The sequence below is a fragment of the Amborella trichopoda genome, chromosome 4 (genome assembly GCF_054954075.1).
Source record: "Amborella trichopoda isolate Santa Cruz 75 chromosome 4, AtrichopodaSantaCruz75HAP2 v2.0, whole genome shotgun sequence".
Classification (NCBI taxonomy): domain Eukaryota; kingdom Viridiplantae; phylum Streptophyta; class Magnoliopsida; order Amborellales; family Amborellaceae; genus Amborella; species Amborella trichopoda.
Genome location: NC_142339.1, coordinates 15,955,139 through 15,982,028, shown reverse-complemented (window position 1 = coordinate 15,982,028; position 26,890 = coordinate 15,955,139). Strand labels below are relative to the sequence as shown.

General features: G+C 36.2%; 1 protein-coding gene across 20 annotated transcripts in view; it reads left to right on the top strand.

Moving 5' to 3' along the window:
• The window catches only part of LOC18423283 (putative glucan 1,3-beta-glucosidase A), a 28,157-nt gene extending 4,034 nt beyond the window's left edge, over positions 1–24,123 (top strand). For 3 of the 20 annotated variants that reach the window (XM_088863778.1, XM_088863776.1, XM_088863779.1), the window contains 8 exons: positions 9,842–9,909; positions 13,500–13,682; positions 13,817–13,975; positions 14,302–14,471; positions 16,215–16,370; positions 21,728–22,080; positions 22,178–22,357; positions 23,725–24,123. In XM_088863778.1, the coding sequence (XP_088719904.1) occupies positions 9,842–9,909; positions 13,500–13,682; positions 13,817–13,975; positions 14,302–14,471; positions 16,215–16,370; positions 21,728–22,080; positions 22,178–22,357; positions 23,725–23,819 (1,364 nt within the window). In that variant the 3' untranslated portion in view covers positions 23,820–24,123. Of the gene's footprint in view, positions 1–9,841; positions 9,910–13,499; positions 13,683–13,816; positions 13,976–14,301; positions 14,472–16,214; positions 16,371–19,990; positions 20,113–21,727; positions 22,081–22,155; positions 22,358–23,724 lie in introns of all 20 variants that reach the window. The other 17 variants (XM_020672254.2, XM_020672260.2, XM_011628128.3 and 14 more) reach the window with 13 other exon arrangements.
• The last annotated feature ends 2,767 nt before the right edge of the window (positions 24,124–26,890 follow it).

The following is a 26,890-nucleotide window of genomic DNA, read 5'->3' as shown; positions in this document are numbered from 1 at the left end:
CTATATAGATGGACTCCATAGATATTGACATACATAAGATGGTCAACAAGTATGGATTTTTTCCACGGTTATAACTTTTGATGCATGTTATGTGGATGCTTTCAATGTAGGGTGTTGTTTGCGGTGGGACCAATGTTGTTAATACTGAACTGTTGGCCAAGCCATTGAAGGCATCGTTCTGCTCACATTGGACCGGTTCACTGGTGATACCAGTCAAATAAAAAGAAATAAAAATAAAATAAGGAAAATAAGGGAAAACTGAAAAAAAGGAGAGATTAGGTTAACCATAAAAAAATGCATTAAATGAGAAAAAATAAAATGCATGAAAAATTGAAAAAAACCATCTTTCAAAACTCTCATAGTTCCATTGAACTATTAAAGTGTTAAAGAACAAAATATATAGCAAAAAATTAAATGACAGCAAAAAGCTGCAAAAAAAAACTAATATTTATATACAAAAATTGGAAGCCAATGCATGTAAGCTACCAAAGAAGCAAAAACTAACAGGATAAAGCTAAAGCATCCATTAAATTGAATACAAGATACAACCTATTGCATTGTTTTTCTTTTGTGGGGTGGGGGGAATCATTTCTTGTATAAACCTTAGAAATCCGTTTATTCTATTTCTTCCAAACGTAAAATGAAAAGACCAAAGAAGGATGTAATAAACTTACCTGAGGCTTAATAAGGCGTATTGCTGGCTGAAATGCTCCCCGAAAGTTGCTAGGTTCTCGCCAACAAAAATGGGGGCTTTCCACTGGCCCTTTACCCAGAGAGAGAAAGAGATGTCCCAAATTAACTCTCTCTTTCTCTTAACAAACCCCCTTTTTAACCGCAAAACCATCCCAAATATAAAAAATGACCTAAATCCTCCTATTCTATTTAAAAAGGACAAAAGAATCATAAAAAATGAAAAATTGGAATTTTTCAAGGGATTTTTTTGTCAAAAAGAGTCCTGGACAAGCCATTGGTTCACTGGTTCCAGTTTGAACAGGCCGGTCCTATTTAGTCTTGACCTCTTTTTTACCTTTTTTTTATTGTTGGGGTTGGGGGGAGATCAAACTCAACTAGGAGTCTATAGCTGCTTAATGGTATGGAAAATGAGGATTAACATAGAAGCGTTAAATCCTCCATCCATTCGAACTTCTGTTGTGCCTAAAGTACACAGCAGAGAATAGGATAGGATATCTCTGTGGAAGTTGAAAACATGAACAACCCAGTTGTTCCCCTCATCCCAGCCCAATCCCACCCCCTCTGTCCCATCCCCAGCCAAATGTAAACCAACAACAAAAGCTTTACCGCACCAAACACAAAGCGGAAATTATGAAGATTGCGGGACACTTCTTTGAGTCAGGTATGGCTGGTGGTGGTTGGAAAAAGTGGTAAAAGAACTCAAAAAAGAAACCAGGAACGAGAAGGTGTGACATTTCGGTCGAGTTAGAGAACCAACAATCTGACAAAGATGGTCCCAGTCAGTAGCTTCGCTGGCTGACAAATGGCAAAGGAACTGCTCCTTGCCTAAAAAGAAAAAAGAAAAAAAGAAAAAAAAAGAAATGCTGAACCTCCAAATTTTATAAATTCAAACATAGAAAAGGCACAAGTCTGATCTGTTGACAAAGCATCCCATAAAGCATCTGAGATGTTGGATCTCCAGTCCTTCTAGTGTTTGAATTTGGAGAAGATTAGATGGTTTAGTTTGCATCCGCTGCGCACTGAGCCCATTGAGATCTACATTGGTGGATTTGACATTCCAAAAAACTCAAAATGCATTTTAACTGCCAGCCTTACCTAAGGTAATAAGAGCAAATTTGGCCTTAGCCTTGGCACTTAAAGAAACACAAAACCAGCATAACTCTCTCGCCATTGAACTAGAGAACCTGCTGCCAAAGGGGCAGTCTAGGGATTGGTCAGACCAGGATTTGACAAATCCTTTTATTGGAAGTTGGAGATTGTTCATGCAAGGCAATGACAAGGGATCATCCTATGACCTTTATGGCAAGAATCCATCGCATATGCCTGTACATTTGTAATTCATATTTGTAATTCAACATCAAATAGAACTGATGTCTATAGTAAAACCAAAAACTCCATGTTACTGCCATCTGATAAACCAGAATGAAGTGAGTACAGAAACCAAAAGCCTTGTAACTTGTGACGTTTGGTCTGCCCTAAATCCAGGTCACGCATTCCATGATCTGTCCGTTCCAAAAGGGCCGTGAAAGAATTGGTCTGACCAGGATTTGATAATGTTTTTTTATGGGAAGTTCGAGACTGTTCATATAAGGCGATCACAAGGGATGGTCCCTAGACTTCATCAACCAGAACAACTTCATGGAGTTCCCTACAAACAGCATCCCAGGAATCTCATCTAACTCTATTGTGGAGGACCTCTTTCAAGTCCTGCTTCTAAGATCCATACCATGGGGAATGTTATTCAATTGGCTCCTGCTTTCCTATAACTGCTTCATCTAGATGAAGCAGTCAAATGGTCAATATGGTGGAAGTGGAGGAGTACCCTTTAGATGAAGAATGCTCTTTTCAGAGTCCAAAGATTATACATCAAGAAAAAGAATACAAAGAGCATTGAAGCGCATATCCAATAAAGTGGAATCTATGGCCTTCTCTTGTGATGAATGTATGGAGGACAGTAGAAGAACTCAATGCTAAAAAGCAGAAGGCAAGAGGTAAAAGAGGACTAAAGAATTTGGCCTCAAACATTAATTATTCTAGTGTGGTTCGTAGCATCCATGCCCAGGAGCGGGAGCATAGGAGAACCTCGGCATGACAAACAATCCCATTCAGAATAAAAAATGGTTGGCTGGAGTGTGAGAGGCTTGGGGCATTCGTTCAGGCTAAGATCCACCAGGAGTATTGACATGATTTACATGCCCAAGATCTCAGGCATTGTAGAAATAAAAAGTGCAATAAAAAGATATTATTGTGAGACACATTAGCATAACTGATAACAATACAAAGGAGCTGTTTTTTTATTGATAAAAGTTTGCTTTATTTAAAACTCACACTTTACAACGTCCAAAAGCATAACAAGCTACTTTACTAGCAGTTTTATACTTTACAACATTCAAAAGCATGGGTCTGTGTGTGTGTGTGTGCGTGCCCGTGTGTGCATGAGAGAGAGAGAGAGAGAGAGAGAGAGAGAGAGAGAGAGAGTATGATATTACCCCTTCGAGTGGCTAGAAGTGATTTCTAAAATGTGCGATTGAGATGCCAAAAATTGGGGATTGAGATCCCATGGAGATCTCAATCTGAGAGCGTTGGAATGAGATCCTGGAGAGGATCGATGTCTACATTGGTCAATCCTAGTAACTATGTCATAAGATGGGTTCTTGGACCTGTCAGATTTGAACTTATGTGGAAGATAACGACGTAACTGAGTTGGTTTGGGATCCGACCGTCATTTGAGATTTCTGATTAGGCAGATACTATTGCATGGCAAGCTGAAACTTCTAAAGGCATGGCTGAAAAAGTGGAACAAAGAAGTCTCTAGACACATAAGAGACCAAAAAAGCTTGACTCGTTTCTGATATCCAAGCATTTGATTGGCTGAAAGAAACCAAAATCCTCACCAATCCAGAGATAAATAATAGAGTAAAAGCAGAGACAGAATTGCAAGCAATCCAGGGAACTGAAGAAGTCTTTTGGAGACAGATATCTAGGATGGAAATCGTTGAAGGTGGGGGGATCTTGATACAAGTTTTTTGCACAAGACACCCGACTGCAGAGGCCTCTACGACCTCATCCAAAGTGTCAAGGTATGTGAAAAACACTTCAATGAAAAACAGTGAATACAAAACGTCGTTATACAGTTCTTTAAGACATTATTCTCCTGCCATCAAAACAATGATTGGAACGCCTTCTTGAAATTGAGGAGATGAAGAGGGCTGTTTCCAATTAGATGGAGTTATGACACCATGACCAAATGGAATGCCCATGAGAGTTTTTTCAAGACTGCTGGGACTTATCAGTGTAGAGGTCATAGCTATGGTTAAAGAATGTTATAGTAGATCAGTAATCCATAGAGGGATGTATGCCACTTTTGTCACCTTAGTACTTAAAGTTGATTGGTTTGAAAATATTGCAGATTTCGGGCCCATTATTCTCATCAATATACATATCAAATACATGAAATGGTGCTTGTAACAAGTTTGAAGGAGGTTTTAAATAATGTCATCTTCCTGAATCGATATGCTTTCATGAAAGATATGCAAATCTTAGATGGAGCAACAATAGCACGTGGCTGCATGGATGCATGATGCAAGTTCAAGAAACCAGGTTTAGTATGTATGCTAGACTTGGGAAAGGCTTAAGATTGTGTCCAATGTGATATTTTGGATAGAAACAAAGACTGGATGGGCTTGGTAAGAGATGGAGGGCATGGCTAGAGGCCTCTATATCAACGGAATCCTTTGCTATAATTCTTGATGGTACCTCATGTGGGTTTCTTTCGTCAAGTAGGCAGGGGATCCATTGTCATCATTTCTATTCACTATATTTCTGATTCTGGATGATGAAAAGTTTACAAGACTGTGGAGTCATACAAGGCTTCTCAGCTGTTGGAGGACCCAGGGTGTCACACTTGCAATAAACAAATGACACCCTGATTTTCTGCAATCCGATAGAGCTACAAGTTGATAATTTGTGGTTTTTATTAGATTATTGAGTTACAACTAGGTCTCCCTATAAATATATGAATGATCATCCTAATGTGCAAAGGATAGACCCAACAACGCTCCAAGGGTTGGCAAGAAGGCTAGGGCACAGAATTATACCTAGTAAATATTGAGGGTTGCTTTCGTGTTTAGCTAAACCCAGGAATTTATGAGATCCAATTATAGAACAACTTTGAAGAAAGTTAGACAATTGGCAAAGTAATTTATCTTTTTTTGGGAGGTCGAATTACGTTGATCCAATCAACCTTTGCAAACCTATTTTTCTATTATATCTCCTTGTTCAAAATAAGGGGCCGTAACTTGGTGTGACGGTAAAAGGCACAGGTAGCCAGCGCAAGAGCGCGGGTTCGAGTCACGAGAACGGCCACTTTGTACATAAACCAAAGGTTATGACCGTCGGCAACCTGATTAGGCGGGACCAGCACCGGGTTACGGATATCTCATGTATCTATCTCCTTGTTCAAAATGCCAATGGCAGTATTGCATAAAATAGACCAGCTAACCATGAGAATTCCTATGGAGGGGCTCAGCAAAGCAAACATGCGTACCATTTGGTAATATGGGAATTGATATGCCAAAAGAAAGAGAAGGAGGTTCAGGAATCAGAAGACTGAAGGGCTTCAATCATGCCTTGCTGGGAAAATGGATATGGAGATTTGGACAAAGAGGGGGAGCATCTTTGGAGAAATCTCAAAGAGCACAAATATGCTCAGGTGATAATGGGTTGAACATCAAACCGTAGAATCTGGGGGCCAAGCTATTAGATATGTTGAAAGATGTCCTTTTGATTCAGTTTAATTTTTCTAAATTCATTGGATTCATTTTAAGGAATGGGTTGAGAATTAAGTTATGGCATGATCTAGCCTAGGGAGGACTACATTTAACAGATGCATTCCTGGGACTTTTTACCATAGCCCAAGTCCTTGGTGCCTCATTTGGAGATGTGTTTGATGTTAGCTGGTCTGCCAGATTCAGGTGAGATTTTAAAGAATGCGAGATAGAGAATTTCTGTGGATTAATGCAAACTATATCCAAAGATTTCTGTGGGTTTGTGCAAACAATAACCAAAGGTATCAGTCCCCGAAATAAAACAAATCATATTATTTGGCGTGCAAACAGCAAGGAATATTCACAGTGAATTCCTTCCATGAAAGGCTCAAAGATAATCATAACCTGCCTAAAACAGCAAAGGTTTGGTGCCTCTAGGCCCAACTTCATACCCAAGCTTTTATGTGGCTAGCCATCCAATATTGATTACATGCAGAACAGAGGTATGGAAATATCAAACAGATGCACCATGTGTGAGGAGAGCCACCTCCTACGGCATTGCCTTTTAGCCAGGGAGATATGGGCATGCTTTTCAGAACTATTTGGTTTTTTATGGGCCATACCATACCATACCATACCATACCATACATTTTAGAGTCTCTTATAAGAAAATGGCTCACCATGCAAATAACATTGCGAAACCTAACATACCATGGGGACTTTGCATGGAATCCATCTGCTGGTCTATCTAGGTTAAAATGGAGGGGAGAACATTTGATAGCTCATGTTCTCCTATTGTGTCTGAATTGAATGAGGTTGAGCTTTTGGTACTTCTGTTATGTTGGAGTTAGGACCTTTCGAGGCCTTAAAACCAATATTTTATTACTAAGTGGGAGTGAGTGAGAGAACATGATTTTAGGTGCTTGGTGCATTGGGGCATATAGCCCAAGTCCATGAGGTAAAAAGTTCATACGGGTTAGAGAGAGACTCTGCTTAAGGAGGTGTGAAGGTCACCTCTAGTCAGGGATACAGTAAGAGAATTTGCCTCATTGGATGGTGATTAGGCCAGGATTAGTAGAACCAAAAGAGATCAGAATCCGAGTACATCGAGAGTAATGGCCCTATAGGATGGTCATTCTCAAGGGACATGATTCGGAGCCCTAACACTAGACCACCCTATGACATGTGCATGCATAGTACCACCCTATGACATGTGCACGCATAGTAGCAGGGGAAGCCACTCTTCTAATGTGTCATTATCCAACTAAGAAGAGCTAGTTCGGATGTGCCTTGAGAGGACCACTGTATATGAGTATTTCATGTCCCTAGTGATGCACCTATAATCCATTGACACCTGAGAGTGTTGGAACATTGATGGGGGTAACTTTGATGAGTCATATTATGCATCTCTACCAGGGACTGTGGAACATAGGCTTGTTGGGTCATTCCGAGAGAATGGACCATCATTCTGGGCTAGCCGAGGGGAGTAGTCCGATTCCTAGATCTTGACCATGAGTTCTCATTTACCCATTGTCCAATTTTATTTTGATGCCAAAGTGAGTAATATCTGTGGAAAATGATTTGGAGTATTTTTGAGAATTTTTTGGCATATTTCAGAGCAAGAATTGAGAATTTTGAAACTGTTTGGAGTAATTCCAAAGAAGGATAGGCTAGTGGGGGCCCACATGTGCCACCCAAGTGGCCATAGGGTGAAACATGGCACCCCACATCAGCCCTAGGATGCTGATGTCATCATAACGTGGAAGCCCAAGCCCTAGTGGATGTCCTCTTTTGGCATTTGTTAAATCGTTCTAAATGTTGTTGTATAAAGTTTGAAATGAAATAATGTTTTAACTTAAGTGAATACTATTAATCACATGCTTAATTGCCACATGTGTAGCATTGATCCCAGGTGCCTATGGTTAAGGGTGGGCCTTGACAATGGAAACCTTGATTATCCTATCTTTTTGAGTGGCATCATATAATTGCTTGAACCCATGTGATATTATACAATGGCACAATTCAATTGGATGAGCCATTTGGATTTTTCATTTTTGAGTATTTAACAAAATGCGGATTTAAAATTACCACGAGGGGCACGACCCTCTCACTTTGATCCTTTTTCATTTTCTAAAGTTTAAAATGGACAATTTTGGTATGATAAAATGGCTCATTGGATATTTATTTATAACTTATGGACAATGAGGTAAATTGGCAGAATTTAGGGCGTAATGGGGTGATAATGGTGTGAAATCACATCTCTTCATCTTTGATGGCTAGATGGGGATGTGTGGCTAGGATCATGGCCCTTTCATGTGCGATCATCAATGGCTCAGATCACACCATTTATGAAGTTACACTACCACCTGCCTGTAATACCATCACTTCGCTTCATTTCATACCACCCAACTCAATTGTAGGGAGAGAGAGAGAGAGAGAGAGAGAGAGAGAGAGAGAGAGAGAGAGAGGAGCCTCACGCCCCACTTTCTTAGCCTTCTCCCTTCTCCCTCTTGAAGCAAGGTGTTCTCCCATGTCCATATGAAGTTCAACCCTCCATCCATGGTATCTCCTCTATGAGGTTTCATCTCCTTTAGTGAAAAGCTTCACTTCCATCCATTTTGCTTGCTGTAAATCTGTGATTATAGTAGCTTATCCATACATGCTTCGTCCTTTATGAGTATTTGCAGCTATGCATCCATACTACATCATATGCATAGTCTAGACTAGATTCATGCTATTTGGACACTATTTTCCCAAGTTTTTATCACCTAATTTCTCTGAAAATTTTGGAGTACTTTTTGATGCATATCAGCAAACATTTAATGTTTATTTGAGTATTAGATTGTGAGATTATCATCCTAGAGCATCCCCTTTGAGAAACTATTCTCAATGTCATTATTCCATGGCCATATACTCCCATCCTATGTGAGCTGTCTATACCTTGCTTTTACCAATTGTTTTGACCATTAGATATTTTGTCTCTCTCTCACATTTTGAAGCCAATTTAGTGGTAAGAAAGTGTGCACAAGCTTCCCATTAATTACGTGGGTTCAGCCCTTGTGTTTATAAGCTATATCTTGCTGTCGTCTATGGTACAAAATTAGAACCCTAAAAGGTCTGATTTGTGATCAGGGCACAATGAGTTCGACAATTGGCTTCCCCTTGATTCGTCATATTTACTTTGTTGTAATTTTAAGTAGTTAAATGTTTTGTGCCATGGATAATTGAGTATGCAATGTTTATGTTGATGTATTTTAGCTTACATCTTAATGCCTTTATAGAAGTCATCCCATGGTATATGGCTAAGTCCCTGGCCGTAGACCATGCAAAAATGAGCTCGATATATGGCTTACCATGATCAAATCCATTATGCATGTTGGAGTAACCGTTTTGGTGGAGGACATTGATTTTAATATGTTTGATGAAATTTCAAAGTGACATATAATTTGGCAATGCAAATTGTATGGTGCTGTAATTTGGATTACATGTGTATATTCTTGTATTGATTCGATGTACTTGTTTTATCTTGTGTGGACTTTGTCAAGGGACCAATTAGAGTTGTTATTTTTCATTTGAAGTATAAAAGGAGACATTTTGGTGGTTGGAAAATGTATACATTGATGTAAAATTCATGTAATTGGAGCATTATTGCATTGAATGAGTTTTTTTTTCAAATTGTCACTTGGAATTGGTCATAGATGGAATTCAATTAGCATTGAGGGAGATTTACTCAATGCTACAAAGTGTGCCAAAAGATCATTAACAATACCATGGTGATTGGCTAACTTTTTTGATGAGATTTTTGATGGATGTATAGAGATAGAAACAACTTTTGTGCATACATGGAGAAAATAGTTTAGCAGATACCCTAATGACACAGTGTATTCATAGGACGGAACTATTTGTAGCGCCATGCATAGAACTATTTTGTAGTGCCATTCCTTTTTTACTTCAATTTTGAGGATTCTGAACCGTGGCTTTATACTAGGTTTTGAAATAATTTTGTACAGTAACTCGTTAATAAAATCATGTTACCAAATTAGAAAAGACAAGAAAAAGAAAAAAAAAAAAAGAAGAAAAAAAAATATGTAGGAACCTAAAATGCTATATTTGCAAATGAGAAATGTAGTATCCAAAGTTTATCCTAAGTGTATTTGAAGGCCTGATTGAGGGATGAAGAAGTAGAATGGCCAAACAAGCTTAATGAACCTCGACTAATTGAAGATGAAAAACTTTGGAAGTGCAATGCTTCTGTGAATTCCCTAGGGTTCATAAAACAATGTCTACTGTTCCCTTATGCCAACTGTAGAGTTTGGGAAGGTGGTGCATATTGATTATTTACTTGAGAGGATTCTTAAAATGTTAATTTGATGCAAACGCAGCAAGCTTTGGGAGAGGCAGATTTTGCTATGGGGTTCCATCTATGCCTTCACTGGATGCAATAGCCAATGTCAGTGGTCCTTGAACTCTTCTGACTTGCCATAATTAGGAATCTATTTTCTTCAGAGCCACATGAATTGGTTCGCTTTTAGTAGTAGAATATTTGGAAGTCAATAGGTCCAGCGTATAATTGTAATCATGAATGAAAGCTACATCATCTTTTGTTAGTTCACGTCTTAGATTTGCTCTTTTGCTTTTCTGTCAGTTTGATTTGGTGCTTCTATTACACATTTTTTTTTCTTTATAAAAAGTTATCTTTAGTGAGAGCATGGTTCCCAATTTAGCAGGATGATGCATGCCCTAAGACAGTGAGGCTGTTGGCCATAACATTAGTTTTTTAATTCTGTAACACAAGCTGAAACTCTCCCTTTGTTATTATAAATAATACTGTCAAGGCCCTTATATAGAAGAGATGGATGATCTGATTTACATATGGGTTCCATGACCCATATAAGATGTTATGTGCAAGTACCAAAGAATGTTGTCTTCTTAGGTTATGTACAATTACCTAAATGTCTAATAACTACATGTTGCAAGAAAGATTTGATAAAGTGCTAATTGTATTCCTGTCTATTTCTTGTTATAAATTATGATCCTCTCCTTTAAAATTGTCACATTTGGTAATTATTATGTCCAATTTGCCAAATATATATGCTAAATCTACCTTGCCAACTGATTTCATGAAGATATTGCATCTTCTCTCTTCAAAAATGTTATCTCGGGGAAAACGTTTTTGCTATTTAAAGTTGCAATCCATTTCAATGTTTAATGCAGTGTTTAAAAAATCATCGAGTCGAACTGGACTCGCCCGCTTCAACTCGGGAGTCGCCATGGACGGATCGAATCGGCGAAAAAACGGGAATCGTCCGGTTCTAGAGAGAACCGGACGATTCTGTACAGCGACTCGCCGATTCACTGTACGGAATCGGCAAGTCCCATACGAATTTTTTTTTTTTTTTTTTTTTTTTTTTTTTTTTTGGTAATCCATGATAGATTTTTTTGTAATACTTGATAGATTTTTTTGTAATCCATGATCGAATTGTTTTTTTTTTTTTTTTTGTAATCCATGATCAAATTTTTTGTTTTTTTTTTTTTTTGTAACCCATGATAGAATTTTTTGTAATCCATAATCGAATTTTTTGTAATCCATGATCGAAATGTTTGTTTTTTTTTCTTGTAATCCATGATCGAATTTTTTGTTTTTTTTGTTTTTTTTTTTTTTTTTGTAACCCATGATAGAATTTTTTGTAATCCATGATCGAATGTTTTGTAATCAATGATCGAAATGTTTGTTTTTTTTTTGTAATCCATGATCGAAATGTTTGTTTTTTTTTTGTAATCCATGATCGAATTTTTTGTTTTTTGTTTTTTTGTAACCCATGATAGAGTTTTTTGTAATCCATGATTGAATTTTTTGTAATCCATGATCGAATTGTTTTTTTTCTTTTTTTGTAATCCACGATCGAATTTTTTGTTTTTTTTTGTTTGTTTTTTTTTGTAATCCATGATCGAATTTTATGTAATCCATGATCGAATTCTATGTAATCCATGGTCGAATTTTTTGTAATCCATGATAGAATTTTTTGTAATCCATGATCGAATTTTTTGTAATCCATGATCGAAATGTTTGTTTTTTTTTCTTGTAATCCATGATCGAATTTTTTGTTTTTTTTTTTTTTTTGTAACCCATGATAGAATTTTTTGTAATCCATGATTGAATTTTTTGTAATCCAATATCAAATTGTTTTTTTCTTTTTTTGTAATCCACGATGGAATTTTTTGTTTTTTTATGTTTTTTTTTTTTTGGTAATCCATGATCAAATTTTATGTAATCCATGATTGAATTTATGTAATCCATGATCGAATTTTTTGTAAATCCATGATCGAATTTTTTGTAATCCATGATCGAATTTTTTGTAATCCATGATTGAATTTTTTGAAAATTTGTGATTTTTTTTTTTTAATCCATGATCGAATTTTTTTTTGTAATCCATGATAGAATTTTTTGAAAATTTGTGATTTTTTTTTTTTAATCCATGATCGAATTTTTTTTTGTAATCCATGATAGAATTTTTTGAAAATTTGTGATTTTTTTTTTTAATCCATGATCGATTTTTTTGAAAATTTGTTAATTTTTTTTTTTAATCCATATTATTCAAAGAGAAAATGAGAGAGATGATGATTCTGAGGCCACCCTATCCCAGCCATATTATTCACATATCGAGTCCCAACAGCAACAGTGTAGGGATGAGCACGACAGTGCAGACGCTTGCTAATATCGATGATTCGTTTTTAGATCGAATCAATGAATTGTTAAACGAATTCAATCAATGGCACCAGCATGACCAAGAAGAACAATAACGTCGTCTATCATTTTATTTTTAGATCATATGTTACTAATTTTATGCTTTATTGTAGTCCATGTATGTTGATATACTTATTCCATGATAATTCTATGTTTATCCTTTTGTGTGATGTAAATTAAATGCTGAATGGCGGTTCATGCAGGGAAAGAACATATCAATATTCGCATATTCATTCAAAAACATGAAAATTCTTAATGGAGTACCCTCATTTCTTATTGAATTCTTAAAAAACAATATTTATAATGAATTCTAATACTTTTTTCGGATTTTTTTTAAGCTTTATTCTGACCGATTCACCCGATTCCCTATCCGGATCGCCGATTCGCCTATCCGGATCGGTTTTTTGGGTGCCCGATCCGGGTCACCGATCCGTTTTTTAAACCATTGGTTTAATGCATTCATGAAAATAAGGTTTTGACTTTTGAGGAATTAGGAATTATTCATGGCTTCATGGTCATGAAAACGTACTTCTGAAATAAGTTACCAAGATTCCCTATTTCATTGACTGGTTCCTTAAATCACTCTAGTGCGCATGAGCTGAGGACCTCAAATCGCTATCAATGCGATTACTTTACTATTGCACTTGATCTTGATCACTGCATCTGTCTTGCACCCTCTCAAGGTCAGAGTTAAGAGCCATATGCAATTGAAGTAGGCAGGGAGAATGAAGTAGGTTGGGAGAATCCTAACTTGTTTTCACTTTCTTCTCTAAGGCATAAGTTGGATGAAATATAGGCAATTGTCAGTGCAAGTATCTTGACTGGCATTCTTTATTTGTACCAGTTAATATCACACTTACTAACCGTGTTAATTGGAGAAAAGGAAGAGAGATCCATGATGAGCTGCTGAAATTTCATACATCTATTGAGTTTCAAATTAGGCGCCTACACATTATTTTCCTTGTAAAAATATTTTTCATGACTTAGAAATATTCCTCTAAATATAAAAAGACAAAACAACTACTTATGGCATGGGCATACACTTATTGATGAATAGTGACCTACCTTCAGATTAATGCTTCCCAAATACCATGTTGACATGTCATTTGACAAAAATGAAACTAGTTACATATACACAAACATGCACTGTCAGCATGACAAAGTTCCCTTATGCTACTATATAATTTTGTGTGTTTTTAGCAGTAAACCTGAGTGGATATTTTCCTGAAACAATAGCTAATTTCATTCTTAATTTGCACAACTGTTATCCAGACTGACTTTTTCTGTTGTTGAAGTTATGGCGAGTGTCTAGTGAGATATTTCAACTTAGAACCTTTGGAGGTCAGTTTCTAGCTTCTGATGGCGAAGGTGGCCCTGTCTCTGCGACAGATGAATCCGCAACTGGAAGAGGAACCTTCACTTTTGAAAGATACCAGAACAGAGTCCATATAAAGCTTTCAAATGGAAATTATTTGCAGGTTATAATCTATGCATTAACTTACCCAAAAAAATAAAATAAAATAAAATAGTCTATGCATTATCCTTATGGGACATTCCCACCCATTCAACTGTGTTAGCAAGTGACCTAATTGCTTGTTGGGTAACATGTTAGGCAAATTCAGCAGGGCAGCTCACAGCAGACTATCCGGGTAGACCAGGGTGGGATGACCATGCTGCAACATTTGAAATGACCATTGTTGCGAATGACTTGCATGGAGATTACCAGCTTGCAAATGGATATGGACCTGATAAATCTACATCTGTTCTCTCTGTAAAGGACATGCTTTTCATCCCTCACTTGTTCTTTTTAACTGATTAGGAGCACTGTTTGTTGCTATCATAGTGTGCAAACTCTGAAATCTAAATGCTTCTGCTTTCAAAACCGCAAACCGTCCATTTGAGGGTACTCGTTTGATACACATTTATTCTGGGTAATCTTATTTGCTTCCAAAGTTTCGTTTATCCTTTGTAGGGAAAAATATATTTTGCTAGTCAGGCAAATACTGCTCTTGAGTGTGCAATTTCAGCTCTAGCATTATAGAAATTATTTTTATGCATATTATCATTCCTGTGATGTGTCCCTTTTATGGCCTTCAGGGTCACAGAAACAGTTTTGTCACACAAGAAGATTTTAGGTTTTTGTCAAATCATGGCATAAACACTGTAAGAATACCTGTTGGATGGTGGATTGCGAGTGATCCAACTCCTCCACCTCCTTTTGTTGGTGGATCCCTGGCTTCGTTGGACAAGGCTTTTCTATGGGCACAGTACGTCTTGTTCCATCTATTGCCTCTGCTGAAATTGTTTTCCTGAAGAATTGCTAGAATATGGATTTAGTATGCAAGTAGAAAGCATGAAATTATCCCAAAAACCATGAAATAATCGTAGGGCTTGGGGTCATCCTCATCCATTGAAATAATGGATGGTAATATGGTGAGATATTGGAAGGCTCTACATGGCCATTTATTGTTCAGATGAGTTGTGCTTTCCTAGCACGATTATTTCAAGAGCAAATTATATACGGAGCATATTGGGAGGGGTCTATTACCATTTTGATCCAATATGCCTAATATTATGGCACCACCCCCCACCCCACGGTCTTTTTTATCTTCGCAAGTTCCCCACCTGTCCAACAATGAAAACACCGGACATGGGGCTATTCTTTCCATTCGTTCTCGCTATCCGGTTTTCGAAATACCAGACAGCTACCTCTCTTCTTTGCTAGAAAGATACCCAGCCTCCCCCCCTCGCCCCCTCTCTACTCCCTCTCTCTCTTTTTTTCTCTCTCTCTACCCGCCCTCTCTCTCTATCTTTATCTCTCTCTCTACCTGCCTGGTTCCAGGTTTCGACTTACTGATGGAGAACTCAGCCATCACCCACTATCTCTCTAGAACGAGAAGAAATTTATAAGCCCTGTCATGCATAAATTTGCGAGCATCTCCACACCCACAATAACCTAGCATCTCCATACCCACAATAACCTAGCTCCTTATAATTGCATATGTTAAGCTGGTGTCAAAACGAGCGGATGCCCTATAGTTCACTGGAGCCCTAAGTGGAGCATGAGATCCCCCTGCTTTGTCAAAGGTGATGATGTTCTCGCCAAAATCCAGCCCTGTAAATTTGTTGGAGTAGCAACAACATAACAAAGTGGAGTTGTCAACCCTAGGAATGGCTGTTGCCTTTGTGGTCACAATTGCAGAGATTCTAAAGAACAATAGACTGGCCATTGAGAAGAAGATCATGACTTCACCCGTTGATATGAAAGATGATTCTAGAGGGCGACCTATTCAGAAAGCAGAGATTGAAATTTTGCTCGGGAAAGGCTGCAAATTTCGACGAATTGATGGCTGCTGCAGCTGAGGAGGTAGAAATTGCAGAAGGAGAGAAGCAGAGCTGATTGCTTGAAGTCCTAAATTTGGTTTTGTTACTGATTAGTTTACCTCTTAAGTTCCTTTTTTTGGGTTTGCATCTTTTAATGTTTGCGGGACATGGTCAATAGATGTGCACTATGTGATCCTGGTTGTGGATGTCAAGAATGGGTTGTTATTCTTTGATTTTAGGAAGACAGCAGTCTTTGCTTCTTTTCTGTAAAACGATTGCAAGATCTAAGTGTTTTTACACACAGGGAAATAGTTCTAAAAAATAAGTAGAGAGAGAGAGGGTCGGTAGAGAGAGGCCGGGTATTTTGTTAGTAAGGAAAAGAGGTAGCTGTATGGTATTTAGAACATCGGACAACAAAGAACTAGGAATAGAAAGAATAGCCCCGGACAGGGGGGAAACTTGGGAAAAAAAAAAGACCTCGGGGTGGGGGGTCATGCTTGTAATATTTGGCATATTGGATACGAAATGGTAATAGACCTCTCCCAATATGGTTTGTACGTAATTTTCTCTTATTTCAATGAGGGTGATAGCCTTGAGGACTTCGGTATTTATTATGGACTGATGTTCCGTATGCTAATTCTTTGTTTTTTGGTGTATGAGTTTGATGTGAAGTATCTTGGATGCAGGACTTATGGGATAAAGTGTATTGTTGATCTTCATGCTGCTCCAGGTAGCCAAAATGGCATGGAACACAGTGCCAGTAGGGATGGCTCAGCAGATTGGGCTAAATCTCCCAAATATATTTTTGACAGCCTAAATGTCATTGAATTTTTGGCTTCCAGGTTTTTGTTCTATAGATTTTACTTGTTGTTTATTAGTAAGTCAAATTCATTATGATTTGTCTAATTGGCACTTTGTTTTTTGGACCAAATTCTTGATACTTTAATCATGAGTATATCAATGATTTGGAAAATGCAACTGACAGCCCACCACTTTGTTTCATTCATCGCTGCACTTCAGACGAAATATGAGTGCTGATTTTCTTATTGTTATTCAATTGTACACTAGAGATCACCATGACCTGAAACCTTCACTTAAGAGGTTGCCATCTTCCATTAGTCAATATACATGTTTTTCTGAACAGTATTCATAGACAACTTAGCCAAGAGAAATCCTTAAACAGTTTGATCTTACTTTGTTGGAGGTGAGGAACTAGATCTCAAAACTTTAAAATTAAGACTCTAATTGGTTACCAAGAAGTATAAGATATTTAAAAATGACTAGAGAAAGCCAGAAAAGCAAATTTTTTTTTGAAACTTGAAAGCCAGAAAAACAATTAAAATGAACAAGGTATGATTATAGAAAGACAGAGACTTGCATGTATAATTAAATAACTATGTATAGGTTCTTCAAACCTTAGCAACCATGCCCAAAAAATCGGCAGAGTGAACCGATAAGTTAATGATTTGCGAGGAGGAAGTTATGGATTATTGCCTTCCTAAAAGTATCCATTCATTAAAATTATTTAGCAAAATATGCAGGTAATATGGAATATTGCTGAACGGATGTTTGATGATTGAAATTGCTTTAAGTTAAATGGGACAGGTTTTGAAATAATATAAGTGTCACTTGTTTTACTATATTGTAGAGGCATCAAATAAGATAGCCAGTGCCATGATTAAGCATCACAAAGCCACTGATACCTTCGAAGACTTTAGATACCTAAGTTGCGTCCTAGACTTCATTATCAGGGGCTGCTTCTTTCTCTTTTAGTAAATAAGTGAGGAACACTGTTTGGGTCTATTTTGTGACAGGTTCCACTAGCAATGAAATGACCATGAGATCCTAACTCAGAAGACTTTAGTAATGACTTCCAAATGAGCTAGAACCTGAGAACATCATTGGAAAGATGAAATATGGCCATTCTCCAGAATCAGAGAGATTGGAGTTAGCATCAAGGGGTTTGTAAAGTTCATCGCGAGCTACAGTAGCTGTGAATAGTGTCTCATGGTGAACTGTCCAAATAGAATTAAATGATGTCCAAATGACTTCAAATTTTGAGGAATGCTTAGTGAGGGTACTTCTAACCCTTGTACCAAAAATCAGTTTCGAGAAGGATAAGATAGTAAAATCAAGTTCACCTTGGACATTAGAGACCGTGAATTGTCTCTCGTGGTGAACTATCCAAATTAAACTAAATGGGATCTGAATGAACCCAATTTTGGTGAAATTATAATTAGAAGTGTTCTCAAGCTTTTTATCAAAAAAAATATAGTTTGGACGTGATTTGAGAGGTGAAGCAAAATCCACTGGGAGCTTAGTGTACGGGCATAGAGTTCTTGTGGTGAACTTGACATTCTGGTTCAAAAATGATAAAGAAATGGGTTCAAGTTTGGTAGAGAGCATGGAATCAGGTTGGAAAGCATATGTAGAGACATGTAGGATGGCACATTGGGAAAATCTCAGGAGATTGTCATGGAGTTTTGCTGGTTTAAGAGGATTCACCACAAGCAATGGGTAATGTAAAAGTTGGGCTCGCGGCAAACCATAGAAATGGGATAAGATGGAAATATTAGGTTGTGCCACTTTTCAGAAATTCCTGTTTAGATATAATAAAGACAGAGAACAAGTTTTATGCAAGTTGGCTGAGAGATAATGAGATTTTTTAAATTCACTGCATGACATCATGTCTTATTTCATGATTTGCAGTGAACCTGTGGATTTGTTGTTTTGATTTTCAAAATTGTCGAAGGTGGGTTCTAGAGAGCTGTGGAGGTATCTATGTGAAGAATTTAAAAAGGTTGATGGAATTTAGTGAAGATAGGAAACTATCCTATTTTTAAGTCTTGAACTTGACATTGTGAGGAAAATTGCAAAGATGATGGTGATCGGATTCTAGGGATCACGGGAAAGTGATAGGAAGCAATTTTTGGATGAAAGGTCCATCTTTTGGAAAGGGTAATCCAAGATTGAAATAGAAAATCAGCAAGTCTTTATGAACTTGATGACTTTTTGGACGGGCGATTGAATCTTCAAAAGAGCCTTGGATTATATATCAAGATTTTGGGAGCAGTCACAATTGTTGAGTGTGGATTTTGTTTATCAATTGGGTATAACGAAATCCCTAGATAGAAGGGATTAGAACAACGATGATGACAATTCTAAGGCTATATTCACTCTTCATGGCAAACTTATCGTTTTGATGTTTTGAAAGTTCGTGCGCAATAAGGCATGTAATCCTCAAGAATCGATGAATCTAATGTTCTGGAAGGATCGATGAATCCAGAAACAAGAAATTTGAGGAGTGAGACTTTCCAAGAATTTAAGATTTCTTCCTTGCCCATCAGGCTTCACCCTTTATACAAAGGGGTGTGTCAAATACAATAGGTTCTTTTGGAATGTTAGAGAGAACAGTCTAGCACAATCTTAAGTCCTATTTAATGGTTCAAGGCCGAGGCTATGATAAAGCTTTTGAAGCAGACATCTTCATATTTCCATAGGGATAGAGAGAATCAAATAAAAAATTTACATCATAACACAAGACATACAAGAGAGAGAAACTTGCTGTTTGATCCCCTCGCTTCATATGCAAGGTATCGGAATCTATATTGATTCCATAGTCTGATGTTTACAATTTCTGATGTTTACAATTTTCTTTCTTTTTGAATTTCTTGAGTCTTTGGAATTATGGATGTAAGGTGTTTCTTTCTTTGTATGAAGATTGAATGTAAATAAAACAAGTTGCTTACGAGTGCTGTTCCAAACCCATACTTTAATGAAAATGTTTTCTGTACTTTCTGGTTTGTTCTATTGGAGTCATATCTTTCTTCCAAGATCTCTCTAGTACATTTTTAGGCGAAACAGACACAAGCATAAAAACCATAAATTGATTTCCTCTCTCTGGATTAGCCTAACGGGCATCCAAGTAGGCAACAAAATGAAATAGTTAAATGCAGTATCTATTCTAGCCTAAATCTAAATAGCAGATAATTCAATACGCTGAATGAATGTGTCTATAGAGAAACACGTTGAAACTTCTCAAGCTTATTTTGAGGAACATGTTCATGACCACTTAATATGCACTACGCACAATATACAGTTGAGATTGATTTCTGTAAGATGGAAGTGGAGGGTACACTATAATACATTGTGACATGCCTGCTTGATACTAGTTCCTCATCCATGGAATGCTGCAATGTAGTGAGATGTGGATACCTGGTAGGAGACAATATGTTTTCCATAAGAATTCCATGAAACTTTGCTTTTCTTGATCTTGCTGAACACATTGAGTCCAATTGCAAGTTTGCGACTTTTTCAAAGAGATGTTATGTTATTCAGCTTGAAAATTTCCTCTTTGAAAGAGTTATGAGAGTTCACTACTTTTTTATTTTTCCTCTTGCAAATTATTTCTATTGATCTTGTACAGGAGTTTTGAGGGGTTTGAATATGTTTTCTTGTACAGGAGTTTCAAGCTGGATCATGGTTGTTGGAAACGCTTGAGATTCTGAATCGTTTTAGGAATCGAAATGGCGGAATCGTTGTTGGCTAGAATATTCTTGTTTTCGAAATTGACGTCCATACAAGGTGAATTACAGGAAATGAGATTCCTACTTTATAGGAATCGAGATTCAACCCAAATAGAATTGAGATCCCACATATATGGAATCGAGATCTTGACCTCTTTGAATTGAGTTTATTTAGAATCAACCCATATGGAGTCAAGATCCCTTCATATATGGAACCGAGATTTCGACATCTTTGGAATTGAGTTTCTAATGTATTTGGAATCAAGGTTACCAATTTTAGATCGAGATTCATAGAAATTTGGAATCGGGTTTCGACCCAACTGGCAATGGAGATTCGTAACTCTATGAGGTCGAGTTTCATCCCCTTTAGAATCAAGATTTCTACATTAACGACATCTCGTGCCTTGACAACATGGAACCTCATCAAGCAATCGAGATCAGAGGTCTCTAAGACCTGAAGAAGGGTTCCTTTGATTTGAAGTTAATGACTATTGAGCCTTAGGCACAATATCATAAGTAAGGTCAATTAATAGACACTCGTAGTCCATTGAGGGAAATTGTCTACAAACGATACAAATACTATCTCGGATTTTTAAAATGTGATTTCATTTCATTATTATAGTTCAAAATGGGATTTTGTCTGTGCCATGTTGTTGTCTGTGTTCTAATATGTGCTCCCATGTTACACTTGCCTTTGTTGCCTGCAAAAGGCATTGGAATGATAGTTGTTAAGAACTTAACTTTAGACATTTACATTTGAAAGTTGATTCATTGAAACAATACTTCGACAATGCGGTTGGATTGTTATTCGGAGCACGTATGAACTATGGGAAACAATCGCCTCTAGACTGGTTTTCTAATAAGTTAAATTGAAATCCATAAATATTTGAACCAATCCATAAGTCATAGATTTGTGCTCGTAGAACATTAGTATTTTATTTTGTGGTATTATTACTCCATAAGCATTAGAGCGAGATTCTTTGACGGTAGAAGCAATATTCGATGTTTGATTAGTTTGTGGTTTCTTGCATCTACAAACTGCTGTACTTAATGTCCAAGAATCTGGATTCAAAATCAATCAAATCAAGTATCATTATATATGGAATCCAGATTCAAGAAATGTAAAATTGAGACTCAACAGTTAAAGAATTGAGAATCAATAAATATTAGAAACGAGATTCTATAAGTGTTGGAATCGAGATTCCTAAAATAAGAAAGCGAGATTCTTGACTTCACAGAAATGGATTCTGTGAAGATTCCTTGTCGGAATCGTGGAATCAGGGAATTGGGATTCCGAATCGGAATCGCAACCTTGAGTGAGAGATTCTGGTAACTATGAGCTGGATATATTTGCCTTCTGTACTGTTGGGATAATTCTAGAACTTGCTTTCTTACTAGGAAAGCACCTTTTGCTTTACAGCGGCATCTTAGTGACTTAGACCAAGCAGTGTATTGAATTTTTACTCTAATATAGTAGTACATACACATTTTGCTTGAGCACGTTCTGGCAAATATGTGGACCTGAAATATATTTGCCTTTAGTTGTTTTGTATAATTTTTGTTTTGGCTTAATTTAGATGGTTTGTATTTATCTATGTTTAAATGAACAATATGTAAAAGTATTGATTTCCCACGCAAAAAGTAGTTTGATATATGCTGCGTTCCTCTTGTAGGTATGCAAAACATCCCTCTCTACTAGGGATTGAGCTCATTAACGAACCTTCTGCATCTGAGGTTCCTATTGATGTCTTGATTTCGTATTACTCAAAAGGATATGAGATTGTGCGCAATTATTCGTCTACAGCTTATGTGATTCTATGCCAGAGAATTGGAAACGTTGACCCACTTGAACTTTATCATGCAAACATTGGCTTTTCAAATGTTGTGCTAGATTTACACTATTATAATCTTTTTGATAATTTTTTTAGCAACATGACTGCTGAAGCCAATATTGAGTTCATTTATGAAAGCAGACTAGCCCAAGTGCAAGCATTGAATAGTGCAAATGGTCCTCTTGTCTTTGTTGGTAAACTTCTCTACCTTTATTAGTGGCTGTGATCAGTTATGTTGGTCCCTTCTTGTTATGACTATAAAAATGAAGTTGGGATTCATACGTGGATCAGGAGAGTGGGTGAATGAGTGGAATGTACAAAGTGCTTCAAAGTTTGATTATCAAGACTTTGGAGATGCTCAGTTGCAAGTTTATGATCAAGCATCCTTTGGTTGGTGCTACTGGACTCTGAAGAATGCAAGGAAGCACTGGGACTTTGAGTGGAACATCCTGAATAATTACCTTCAACTTGGTATCCTCCCCTATGCAGCATGTTCATATTAATAGTCTTAATTCTTAATGAGCTACACATTTGCAGGATTCTAGCAGATGGTTAGAGTATGCATACTAATAGTTCAATTTTTGGTATGATGGTATGTTTTCGTCATGTATTATTCTTGTCATATGTGCAGATGGGGCTTTCCTTTATTTCACCTGCTTCATTCAGATGCATAGAAATAACTATGACATCTCAGTGGAGAAATGTCATCTTTGATTTCTGTAATTAGGAAACTACTTATCAGTTTTCATAAAGGGCAAACTTTCTATGCTTCCCCTACTGCATAAAACTTATATGTTTTCCCCCATCCAACCATCCAGTTTGAATGGACGGCTGAGATTGGCCCCAATCACATTGTCACGTCTTTACGCTATTTTATTTTTAAATTTTTTTTGCAAACTATTTTGACACCAAATTTTGGGCGTCCACTCCTCTCTTAAAGTCACACCTGTAAAAAAATGAAAACATGTTCTCAATAAACTAGAATGACCAAAATACCCCTGAAAGTTTTAAGGTCATTATATTTTATCAAAAAATTGTTTTAAAATTTTTATTTAGGTGCACCCCATTGAGATGATGGCACGTACGAAATTTCATATTCATATAATTTGTAGAAAAAAATAAAAATAAAATACTCTGAAGTGTCGGATCTAGATCAAACGGTCAATGACTCACTTAATCTAAATTGGACGGTTGGATTGGGGAAAAGCATATATCTTCTATGCAGTAGGGGAAGTATAGAGACCTTTCCCTTTCTTAAATGCCCATGGATCTCCAAGGAATTGTAGAATAACCCCCAAGAGACAAAATGAAACTTGTACTCTTTAAACAATAAATACTGCAAGCACTTGGTAATATCAAGGAACAATTAGTATTTTTCTTCACAATTAGTATTTTTCTTCACCATGCAAGTGTTCCTGGTTTCCTCTTATCCAGTTCTTTGCAACATCTCCTAAAAGGAAAAACTCTTTCAGGATAGCTTTCTTGTCATGTTTGGAAATATTGATCGTGAAAAATGCTAATTTCATTGGGTCTTTAGGAATTCATCTGTTATTGATAATTTTGTAAATGTTCACTTGTTAAAAAGTTTATTTAGCTTAACTTTTTGTCTCCGATGCACGGTTACCAATCTTCTGCTTGTAAGTAACAAGGTATTGCTGCAAATACCTGCACTCGGGTCCCATTGGACGGGCCAGATCACGCATAAGTCTCACTCTTGCATAAGCAACCAGCTTAATAATTTATCATAGATTTGCCCCTGCTAATTGATGTCATTATTAATTATTTTAGAGCGCATAAGTGGGTTATAATCTTGTTCTAAATCTTTGTTCTTTTCACAGGTGCCTCATCAACAAAGCTAAATATGGGCAGCACTTATTTTCTTATTTTGAGTTTGTGGGCATGTCTCTATTTGCATCATGTGACACAACAGTAACAAGAGAAACGTTACAATTGGTTGCCATTGAAACAGGCGACATTTGATCATAAGATGATCAACTTCATTCAAATTCAGCTGAATAAGATCATCAAATGCAATACAGAGCAAGAGATTCTGGTAAAAGTCGCAAGGCTCTGTTTATCCCTTTTTGTATCCATATTGCTCTCATAGTTCCGTATTTCTCAAGACCCCCTGTGTATTCCTTTTGTATCCACAGCAGAATCCTTATCAAATATCTTTTTCTCCATATAATTGTCAAGATTTAAATCATTGTTTTCAAAGGAAAGTTGGTTGCTAGCAATCTGTCTACAAAACCCGGGTACGAAGCATAACATACTCATTTATGTATACTGGTTCGAGTTTCAGGTATTGGGATAAACATAGAAATGCATGTATGGTTACAATTAGTTGTACTCTCAATGAGGGTACTACAATACACACATATAAGGTGTACGTAGACCAGTATCTTTACTGCAATACGCACATGAGGTGTACGTTGAGCATATGAGTTACTGGTCAAGGTACCTGTTGTGTGTATTGTAGTACAGATACTTGTCATTCACCATCTGACCTCATTTATGAACACTAGAGAAGAGCAGCATTATTTGGCTTTTGTACCTGCGGTGAAATAGAGTCTATCTCCACTATCCAACGACGAGGACATGCATTCTCTGCGTGTAGTATACCATACGAGCAATGCATATAGTGTATACCTTCCCCAAATTTTGCCTAAACAAAACCCGAATTTTCTTCATAGAATAATGGTTCAGAAGAGAATGATTATTAGGTTTATTATAGACCCCTGGGTTGAATTATTTAATGTCAATGAACGGATTCTGTAAACAGCCCAATACTAAATGAAGAATAGGAACTTTGCAGATGAAACTGTTGTCAGGCAGCAGTTTAAAAATGCTGAAAAATTTATGTGCCACCCACATATAAAAATATTTGTGGCTCTTATTTTTCTGAATCGAATGGATGTCAGGGTCTCACGCATAATGGTGCAATTTAGTTTTTGAGCATTTGCCCTTGATTGGACGTTTAGAGTTATTTCTTTTATAAATCAGTTTGCAGTAAAATTTTGGGGTTCCATATATATACATACATATATTTATATATAACTCATACTTGATATTTTTGGACACTTGATATCTTTATCCCATTATTCAGTAACTTTTTTGTCCCATTATTTTGATATTTTTGGACACTTGATATCTTTATCCCATTATTCAGTAACTTTTTTGTGTAGGGGTATTTGAAGCACTTAATTAGGGGTAAAGGACATACATATATTTATATATAACTCATACTTAATAATTTTGGACACTTGATATCTTTATCCCATTATTCAGTAACTTTTTTGTCCCATTATTCTGATATTTTTGTACACTTGATATCTTTATCCCATTATTCAGTAACTTTTTTGTCCCATTATTAAGTAACTTTTATGTAGGGGCATTTGAAGCACTTAATTAGGGGTAAAGGACATACATATATTTATATATAACTCATACGTGATATTTTTGGACACTTGATATCTTTATCCCATTATTCAGTAACTTTTTTGTGTAGGGGCATTTGAAGCGCTTAATTAGGGGTAAAGGGTAAAGTAAAAATTCTTGATAAAGAAAAAAATATTTATTAGCATAATAGAAGATGATATCATCCTTATGGGGTGTGACATCATCCACATGAAACAATAATTTTTTTTTAATTATTAGTAAAATGTCAGTAGTTTTTTTTATAAAAATATCTATCATACCCTTAACAACGAAATATACATTTACTAGAGGTAGAAATATCTATCTACCTTTTATGAGCATATTAAGGTTGTACTCATATGTATGATTAACATAACTCTATTGTGTGTGTATATGGGAAACGTTTATTAAGTGCGTCTTGATGAGAAGAACACACACCTAAAGTTTTAAGTGATTTAAATTCGTAGAAAAAAAAATGCAATTCAAGCACTATCGGACATTCGTGATCGTCAGATTGACCCATATTCAGTCTGGGCCGTTGGCCTCATATGAGCTAGTGTGTTAATTCCAATTTTTTCTTTTATATACATATATATATATATATATATATATATATATATATATATATATATATATATATATGAAAACACTACGCAACGCCTATAGGTGAAAATAAACAGTGATTTCGCCTACCTCTATCACCGTCAAAAGTTCATCGCGCGGTCACGATTGTCAGGTAGTGTTTTATTTTTCATTTTTTTTCTATAAATAGGAATGATCTAAAATTTGGAGCATGTATTCATTAAAAATAGGGGAATCTTCAAAAATTATAAAAAAAATATTTTACATGAAAACAATTGACCAAAATACCCCTGAAATGGGGGTATTTTGGTCAATTTATTTTTTTTACTGATAATGTTTTATATTTTTATTAGATGTTCCTCAGTAAGATATACATATCTTCCAAATTTCAGGTCATTTCGATTTGTAGAAAAAAAATGAAAAATAAAACACTAACGGACAATCGTGACCGTGCGATGAAATTTGGACGGTGATGAGGGTAGGCGAAATCACTATTCATTTTCGCCTGTAGGCGTTGCAAAGACTTTGATATATATATATATATATATATATATATATATATATATATATATATATATATATATATGGATGATACTATAAAATACCGGTAGTTTTTCAATTTTCATTATTTTTTACTAATAGGAATGATTTGAAATTTGGCATGTGTGTACATCTTAGTGAGGTACACCTAATGAAAAGATGAAAAAAATAATTCGTAAAATATAAATTGTCTAAAATACCCCCAAAAATCTAATTTTATATCTAATTATAAAATTTAAAATTTCAAAAATGGTTAAAATTAAGTAGATCTATAAACTTATGAAAACCTTGAAAATAGACGGTGTAGATAATATGTTGTAAAATATACTATTTTTTGAGACTTAAACTCTTTTTATTTTTCATAGTCATACATCACGATGTCGAGATGACCAATCAAAGGGTTTTTCAACATTAAAACTAGCTTTTCTGATGGATTTTTGACGGGCTTCTGTAGTTCTACATTAT